The following is a 9464-nucleotide window of genomic DNA, read 5'->3' as shown; positions in this document are numbered from 1 at the left end:
ATATATATACAGGCTCCTTTCAGCTCTGTGGGGAGCCTCTGCAATGTCTAGTTGGCCCCTTAACCATTGTTTGTCCATTAGGGGATATAGTTTCCTGAAAAGAGTAGTTTAGTTTCCTTCATGTTTGCAAATTGAATATAGTGCCTATAATAGAGTGCATACTCAAAGGCATGAATTAGACTTATAAATATACTAAGGCCACTTTTCTAGAACTGCTTTTATATTACTGGTGAGGGACATAAGTAAAAAAGGGTAAAAGGGTATATTTTTCAATAATGAAGTACCTGATTCAGCTTTTTTGGTAGAGGGGGATGGAGTCTTGCTCTACCACCCAGGCTTGAGTGTAGTGGCGTGATGTCGGCTCACTGCAATCTCTGCCTCCCGGGTTCAAGTGATTCTCTTAACTCAGCCTCCTGAGTAGCTGGGATTACAGGTGCATGACACCACACCCAGCTAATTTTTGTATTTTTAGTAGAGAGGGGGTTTCACCATGTTGGCCAGGCTGGTCTCAAACTCCTGACCTTGTGATCCGCCCTCCTTGGACTCCCAAAGTGCTGGGATTACAGGTGTGAGCCACTGTGCCTGGCCCATGATTCAGCTTTTTAAAGCATTTGTAATGCTAAATCGTGGTATGTATTTTAACAATATGACATTTTCATAATAGGTAAATTATTTTTTTCTGGTGCCAAGTGTCTATTCAAAAGTCTTGGCCTGGTATGTTAAACAAGATACAGTAAATATGGACTATCAGAAAGTGAGCTTTCTCTAAAATACACTGTGCACATACATTTTTGGGTGAGGTAGCTAACTTCTTATTTGAAAGACAAGGTACAGTATACAGTTTACTTGTAAAATAGAAATTCACTTGCTTTATAAGAATGAAATCTCATTTAAAGAAATCTGATTTCTTAGCCATGCTTCCTTTCTTTTTTGTATCAAATATTCTAAGTCGTTTTCAGCCTCTTTAACCTTGCTATATTCTGAATTCAGTAATTTCCATGCTATGCATGGCTTCACAAAGGACACAAATGTAAAAAAAAAGGTACCCATGGATTGTCTCAGAACTCTCTTCTAGCAATCAGCAGGAATTTACCAGGCCATAATTAAAGACAATTCCTTTCCTGTTTTTTGGGTAAATGTTGTAAATCTCTAGAAACACTGCTTACAAATAGTACTGTGTAGCTATACGTTTCAAACTATAATGTAAAAAGGGTACCATTTGTTGAACTCTTATTACCTACCTAGCATCAATTAGGTTGTATTATCTTCACTTTAGGGACAAGGAAATTCAGGCTCTTATGACATTACTCATCCATAGCGTTCACAAGTGTTGGAAGAATACAACACAGATCTATATGGTTCCAAAGCCTATGCCATTAGAAATATTTGTAAAGTAAGTGTTCTTCGTGAGCTAAGACAAACGTCCTAGGCTTAGTATTGTGTCTGATATGTAAGTGATCAGACAGGTAAACACTGACAAAACTGAAATCCTTTGATCATTTTACCCTTTAAATTCTTCTCTGGGGTGGGAAAAGCTTGTTTTTTGTTTTTGGTAACAGCTTTGAGTATAACTGACATGCAATAAGTTGCACATATTTAAAGTGTGCTATTTGATACGGTTTGACATGTGTGTACATCCGTAAAGCCATCACCCGAGATGAGAAAATTCACAGACTGCAAATAAAGATGATCTCAATAGGGCCTCTGGAAGAACACCTGACCTAGGAAGAGTTGGATGAGTATCACATAAGCCGTAAGGCCAGATCTAAAGGTCGGTCCCGGGCTCCCTATCTGACAAGTAGGGTACCCTGGCCACGTTCGCTATGTTAGAGTCTCGGAGCTACTCTACCCACGTCCGGAAAGCAACTCCCTGTGACCTAACCTTGACCGGGACACGCTTCTGCACTCTCCAAATCCGACTTCTACACCTGTATAGGACGGACCAAGTTTCTAGGTCTGCGCTCACACCAAAGTCGGAAGCTCGTCAGGGTCCGGCTTTCAAAATCCCACCTCTCGAGTCGTCTTGAGACAGTTTGGCTCCCGGCGTGCAGTGCGTACGTCCCGGGTCGGTTCTGCCCGGAAGACGGAAGTGCAAAAACTTCCGGTCGACGAGATCCTGTGGCGTGTGCGTTTGTTTCTCAGGTGAGTTGTGTTCCTCACCGGTCCAGTGGGACGTGGGACTTGGGGCTTGATTCCGCCACCACAGGAGAATTTCGTTTCTTGACCCTTTCTGGGCTATACTTGAGCTCCGGTCTGGCGATGCAGGGCTAGGGTTCCCAGTGCTCTTGGGGGCCCTCCGGCTTCCGAGTGCACTGGGTAAAATGGAGCCTTCCCCTGTCGTTCACTCCCGCTGAGGTTAACTTCGGCCCTCAAGGTTGTTTACCGCCCGCTTTCCTAGCCCCTCCAAAGTGTTACGTTATGTAGACAAGGGAGCAGAATGAGCTTGTGATTGCCGGCGTTCAAAAAATGTTAGACATTTATTCAAAAAGTATGCAAAATACTGTGCACCGGGGGATCCAGCGGTGAACAAGGCCTCCTTTCCCTCTACCTTCGTGGAGTCTACAGTCCGGGGAGAGAGTGGGGGGCGTGACAGAAAACAGTAGTTTCAAGTTATAACACCTATTAAGCACGGAAGGGAGCTTACGGAAGTCAGAGGAGTCCTTTCTGAGGCATCGAATGAAGGAGCAAGGCTTGAGAAGAGCAGTTGCCAGGCATAGGGACAGCAAGCATGAAGGCACTGACGTGGAGATAGTTTGGACATTTTTCAGATGCAATTGGAGCCTGCGGGGATGGAGATGGAGAAGGAGAATGAGATGAAATAGAGTTGAAGGAGGCAGGGGACAGCTCACAAATGAACTTACAGGTCTTGAATATATGAGGGAGGCGGTCTTTAAATAATTCAAAGAAAGGCAGTTAATGCTCTTAAGTTTTTAAAAGATCACACTGAGCACCTTGTGGAGGATTTAGGGCTGAAACTGAGTGGAAAGAAAACAAGAGTAGGAATAGGTAAGTTTAAAGTCGTTAGGTTGGCTTGAGAGGATGGATAATGAAGATGGGGGTGGAGTGTTTATAAAAATCGCTTTGTAATTTGTAAGCTGTTGCATAAATGTAAGGTGATGACGCTCTTGCATTCTGGGGAAATTGAATTTCTGTATTTTGTAAAGAAATTCAAAGTGCTTTCAGAATTGGTTTGATTTGTAGTTTGCTTATGTCCACAAGGAGTTTGATGTCTTAATTGATACTTAATGACTATATGTACCATGTTGATCTTCACATAAGTTGTATGTGAAGTCATAAAAAGTGAACATATTGAAGAGTTTTACTTTTCATTTGTTTTGTAGAGATACCTGTTGGTCTGGTTTTCCAAGGATTTACCTTCTTTTTTTTTTTTATAGTAAAGATTTGCTTTCGAATATGTACTTTTGTTAATTTTAGGTAAAACATGGCTAAAAGCTTACGGAGCAAGTGGAAAAGAAAAATGCGCGCTGAAAAGAGAAAAAAGAATGCCCCAAAGGAGCTCAGCAGGCTTAAAAGTATTCTCAAACTAGACGGTGATGTTTTAATGAAAGATGTTCAAGAGATAGTAACTGTGGTGGTACCCAAACCCAAACATTGCCAAGAGAAAATGCAATGTGAGGTAAAAGATGAAAAAGGTGAGTGTTATTTCTTTTCTCTCTCTCTTTCTTCCCCTCTCCCCCTCCCCTCCCCCGTTACCTAGTGGTGGGATTGTAGCTCACTGTAGCCTTGAATCCCTGAGCTGAAGCAGATTCTTCCACCTCAGGCTTCCAAAGCACAGGGATTACAGACGTGAACCACAGTCCCCAGCCCCTCTGCGCTTCATTAAAAAAAAATAATTCTATCAAGCGCGTTCATGTATATAGGTATGTTTTGGATTGTTTGGAGTGGGTCTTTGGTGCTTATACAATAGCCTCCATGTCTCAGGAATAAACAGTTCTACAGGACTAGACAAATCTAGACACACTCTGTTTGGAAGGGTACACAGTTCACCCAGAGCCTAGGCAGCATACAGTGTCTTCATTTTACCCTTTGTAAGATCTGATTCCCATTCTATGAGTCCTATGCCCTTATACTATTATCCTGAATCACAGGCTTTCACTATTTCATTTTGACAGATTCTAGGAATCTTTATATCTTAATCATAAAGTTGGAGGATATATATAATGCTGCTTTTCCCACATTTATGCATCAATTTGGCAGCAAACTAAGCATTTATAATATCCAGACTTTCATATAGAAATATATTTATTTGATGTCTTATGCTGAAGGAAGAGAGCAATATTTCTCAGTCTCCCAACCTTAGGTTTTTTTCCCCCTTTAAAAGTGGCTGGTTTTAACTTTTTCTTCTTCCCATTTCGCTCTTCTCCCACTCCATACAAAAAAAAAAAAAAATACAAAAAACATACTTCTCTGAGAAAAGGGGCCAACCAACAGAAATACCCTCATCTTTCCACTACCCAAGTCTATAAGAATTTGAATATATAGTCTGTTTTCCCTTTTTTATTGATGTTCTCTCCAAGACCAGTTTCTCCACTTGAGTTCTGAATCCTCTCCCTGCTTAGATTCTCAGGGGCTGTACTCATGCATCCGTGTTGTCATTCTCCTCCACGGGGTCATTGCCAACAGTATAGATGTGTTCTGGGATGTTCAATGTCAAAAGAAAGAAAGAAAAATTTCTCCCTTGATCTCAAGTTCTCTCAATCTGCTGCTTTATTTCTGCTGTCCTTGAAATTTCCCTTCACTTGCTGTTTTCATTTTCTCACATACATGTCACCCCTCCCCATTGGCTCTTTTTAGTTGTTGTTAAGGCAAAATTCACAAAACATAAAATTAACCATTTTAAAGTGTACAGTTCAGTGGTAATTTAGTACATTCATGTGTTGTGCAACCACCACCTCTGGTTCCAAAACACTTTCATCACCCCAAAAGGAAACTTAATGCCTATTAAAGAGTCTGTCTCCTCCTCCCATCCCCCAGCCTCTGGCAACCACTAATCTGCCCTTTTTGTGTGTGGATTTACCTATTTTGAATATTTCTTATAAATGGAATCATGTAATGTAACCTGACTTATTTCACTTAGCATGATGCTTTTGAAGGTCACCCACATTGTAGCATACGTATATCAGTACTTCCTTTCTTTTTGAGGCTAAATAATAGTCCATTGCCACATTTCATATCCATTCATCAGTTGCTGGGCATTTGGATTTCTTTCCCCTTATGGCTGTTGTGAATAGTGCTGCTGTGAACATTCAGGTGCACAAGTTTTTGTTTGAATACCTGTTTTTGGTTCTTGTATGTGTATATTTACAAGTGGAATTGCTGGATCATATGGTAATTCTTTGTTTAATGTTTTCCACATTAGCCACACCATTTTACATTCCCACCTGCAGTGTTTTGAGTATTTCAGTTTCTTCATATCCTCACTAATACATGCTTTCCATTTTTGGATTATGACCATCTTAGTGGGTATGAAATAGATTCTCATTGTGACTTTTATTTGAAGTTCCCTAATGACTAATGATGTTGAATAAACATTTAAACAATTTTGTTTTGAGATGGTGTTTTGCTGTCACCCAGGCTGGAGTGCAGTGGGATGATCTCAACTCACTGCTACCACTGCCTCTCAGGCTCAAACAATTCTCCTGCCTCAGCCTCCCAAGTAGCTGGTATTATAGGATATGCTACCATGTCCGGCTGATTGTTGCATTTTTAGAGAGATGGGGTTTCACCATGTTAGCCAGGCTGGTCTTGAACTCCTGACCTCAAGTGGTTCACCTGCCTCGGCCTCCCAAAGTGCTGAGATTACAGGCGTCTGCCACTGTGCCCAGCCAAATATTTTTTCATATGCTTTTTGACCATTTGTGTGTCTTTTTTGGAGAAAAGTCTACTCAAGTCTTTTTGCCTCATTTTTTAATTACGTTGTTTGTGTTTTTATTATTGGGTTGTTAAGAGTTCTTTATATGTTCTAGATCCATATAAAGAACTCTTTTTTTTTTTTTTTTTTTTTGAGATGGAGTCTTGCTCTGTCGCCAGGCTGGCGCACAGTGGGTGGTGCAGTCTCGGCTCACTGCAACCTCTGCCTCTGGGGCTCAAGCAGTTCTTCCGCCTCAACTTCCCGGGTAGCTGGGACCACAGGTGTGTCCCAAATGCCCGGCTAATTTTTGTATTTTTAGTAGAGACGGGGTTTCACTACGTTGACCAGGATGGTCTCGATCTCTTGACCTTGTGATCCACCCACCTTGCCCTCCCAAAGTGCTGGGATTACAGGCATGAGCCACCGTGCCCGGCCCATGTAAAGAACCCTTAACATGCCCATGCACTCTTGATTCTTTTGGATTGATCCTCTGTTTTCTTTTTCTCTCCTGTTTTCTATATCTTTTGTTATACCCTCTAATTTCCTTGACCTTGTATTTGTTTTTTCCTCTTATGTTTTCGATTTCTAAAAGTTTTTCTTTTCTTTTTTTTTTTTTTTTTTTTTTTTTTTTTTTTTTTTTTTTTTTTTTTTTTTTTTTTTTTTTTTTTTTTTTTTTTTTCATAGCTTTGTATTCTTTGTGTTTTGTAAATGACACTTGAGTCATCAGCTCTGTATTCTAAATGGGCATATGTCTTCTCTGATTTTCCTAAGGGTATTAATTACAGTTTGCTTTTCAAATTTGTATCTATGTGTCTAGGTATTGTCTGTCTTTCCTCTTGGAATTTCCTCCCAAGCCCTTCCATTCCTTTACTTTTGTGTCTGTCTTTCATACCAGAGACTTTTCTCAAATGTCTAGTGATCAGTAGTTGTTGTTTGTATTTAAAGGTAGGACACTAAAATGGTGATTGGAAGCTGGAGGGAGACAAGGTGTGGGAGAGGATCTGTCAACTGCTAGATGTATGGAAAAATTGGATTGGCTCCAGGAGGCTTTATTTGGAGATAGATCTCTTATATCAAAGTTTTTTTTTTTTCTTATCATCATCCCTAGAGAGAAATTCTCTTATGTCCTGCCTGGGGAATGTCTGGATGCCCTTGTTCTTCAATATTTTAGGAGCTAAAGGGAGATGGGACTGAGACTGTGGGAGTCTCCCCATTTAGTGATCTATGTGTTAACAGTTTGGTTTTCATCTCTACCCTCAAGTTTATGTTTCTCCTTATTTCTCCTCTTTCAACTGCCCACCTAATTTCTTAAGCCATAAACCTAGTAGTCATCCTTGATTCTTCTTTCCTTTATTCCCTACACCTAAACTATTACCAAGTCTTACTGATTAAACCAAAAACACATTAGAAATCTGTATCCGTTTTTCTCTTGCTTTCACCTTGATTCAGAGGGCCATCATCTCTTGCCTGTACTATGATAGGAGCCTTTTACTTCTCTCTTCTGCTCTTGTTCCCTTCTCATGTATCTTCCACATATCCACCAGTATGATCTTTTCAGAAAGCAAATCAGATTATATCATTGCCATGCTTTAAAACCTTATTATCTTAACAAGTGTTTACCAGCGCCTACCACTTCTTTCTTAATCTGCTTCCAGTGATTCTTTAAAAAACCACTTACATAGGCTGAAATTTTTTCTTTTAATTTTTAATTTTTTTTTTTTTAGAGATAGGATCTCACTTTGTTGCCCAGGCTGGAGTATAGTAGCTATTCATAGGCATGACCATGCACACAACAGTCTTGAACTCCTGGCCTCAAGTGATCCACCCAGTCTCCCGAATCGCTGGGACTACGGATGCCTACAGACACCATACCTGGCTGAGGTTTTCTTTCTGTTTGCTTTGTTGTTCTTCCCTCAGTAGAACATTGTAAACTCCGTGAGGGCTAGGAGCTTATATGGACCACTCTAAGCCCAGAACCTAGAACAGAACCTTTAAATTGTCATTCAACAAGTAGTTAACGGAGTGGCTGTTATATACCAGACACTATTCTAGATACTGTGGAGACAATGATGAATATCTAATATAATGCCAGGTAGTCAAGATAATAGAAGACCTTGTGTATCCTGGTAAGGAGTTCCCATGAGAGACTCTGGGCATGTCTTTCATGATGGAGAAGGTGATAGGTATATCCAGCATGCTTGCACGGAGCTTCCTGTCAAGTCTTCTATCAGTAGAGCTGGATCTCGGAGTGTTATCTAGCTAGGAAAAGTATGCGAGCCCCAGGATGTGTCCAGGTCTTTCTTCTCTGTTGACTGCCTGTCTCTGCCATCGCAGCCCTGCTGCTGACTACTCCATCAAGTTCGTTAGAAGTTTGTTCTCAGGTCATTAGAATTTAGTTCAAGTTCGTAAGAAATGGCCAGTCATTCCTAATCAATTCATTACTTCTAAGGTCTATCCCTTAGAAGTATGGGTGCGCTTACTTCCTTAACTCAATGAATCACTTAATATGAGAAATGTTCTTGTAACTCACATGTGCTCAGAAGCATAATCTACTAATGCAGTAACTCAGAGCCATATATCCTAAATGTTTTCTATTTAACTTTACTATTCTAAGGAAGGACAGTCATGCCAACACTCTTTAGAGAGCTTTTTTCTTCTCTATTTTCGGACTACCTTCAGTTCTAATGTTCTCAGTTCATTAATATGCTTTCACAAGATGATTTTTTTCATACATAGTGTTAATAGTTTTTTCATCTTTTAATGCAGATGACATGAAAATGGAGACTGATATTAAGAGAAACAAAAAGACTCTTCTAGACCAGAATGGGCAGTACCCAATATGGATGAACCAAAGGCAAAGAAAAAAGCTGAAGGCAAAGCGAGAGAGAAGAAAGGGGAAAAGTAAAGCAAAAGCAGTGAAAGTGGCAAAGGGTTTGGCCTGGTAGACTCTTAAAACCTTGGAAAATGCCACATGGGACAGGTGATGGATTAGAATGTATACACATGTATAACTTGATTTCAACTCCCACCAAATGAAAACTATTTGTTTTCCTATTTTAACTTGGCCTTTTTTCTTCAATTCAAACCCAGCATAACTCCTCAAGTTTGTTTTGGGAACTTGAATAAAATACTTTGTTTCATACATCTGGGCTCTACTGATATTTTAATTGGATGCTACCTAATACCAGTTATTATCAGGCCTCAAAGTTCTGTCAGGAATTAATGTGGTTAGAATTGTTATTACAGCTAGTAATTATAGTCAGTAAAGATAAAACATGACGTATTGACAAATTTTTGTCAACTTATATTTAAAGAATGCTGTTATGTAATCATATCATTTAAAAATACAACATTTGGCCAAGGGTGGTGGCTCACACCTATAATCCCAGCACTTTGGGAGGCAGAGGTGAGCAGATCATGAGGTCAGGAGTTCCAGACCAGCATGGCCAATATGGTGAAACCCTGTCTCTACAAAAAATGCAAAATTAGTCAGGCATGGTGGCATGCACCTGTAGTCCCAGCTACTTGTGAGGCTAAGGCAGCAGAATCCCTTGAACCCAGGAGGCAGAGGTTACAGTGAGCCAAGATCGCG

General features: G+C 40.2%; 1 protein-coding gene across 1 annotated transcript; it reads left to right on the top strand.

Moving 5' to 3' along the window:
• The first annotated feature begins 1509 nt into the window (after positions 1-1509).
• LLPH (LLP homolog, long-term synaptic facilitation factor) lies at positions 1510-9018 on the top strand. Its single transcript, XM_017515838.2, has 3 exons — positions 1510-2142; positions 3436-3653; positions 8639-9018. Exons 2-3 carry the CDS (start codon positions 3443-3445, stop codon positions 8815-8817), a joined length of 390 nt encoding a protein of 129 aa, XP_017371327.1. The 5' UTR covers positions 1510-2142; positions 3436-3442; the 3' UTR covers positions 8818-9018.
• The last annotated feature ends 446 nt before the right edge of the window (positions 9019-9464 follow it).

This window comes from Cebus imitator, unplaced genomic scaffold (genome assembly GCF_001604975.1).
Source record: "Cebus imitator isolate Cc_AM_T3 unplaced genomic scaffold, Cebus_imitator-1.0 Scaffold562, whole genome shotgun sequence".
NCBI classification, from domain to species: Eukaryota; Metazoa; Chordata; class Mammalia; order Primates; family Cebidae; genus Cebus; species Cebus imitator.
This window is presented reverse-complemented; position numbering and strand designations above follow the sequence as displayed.

Bases quoted from the DNA above. Each gene is read 5' to 3' on its own strand.
- LLPH (XM_017515838.2), top strand. From the start codon at position 3,443: ATGGCTAAAAGCTTACGGAGCAAGTGGAAAAGAAAAATGCGCGCTGAA. The intron at 3,654-8,638 runs GTGAGTGTTATT...CTTTTAATGCAG, and splicing joins TGAGGTAAAAGATGAAAAAG to ATGACATGAAAATGGAGACT.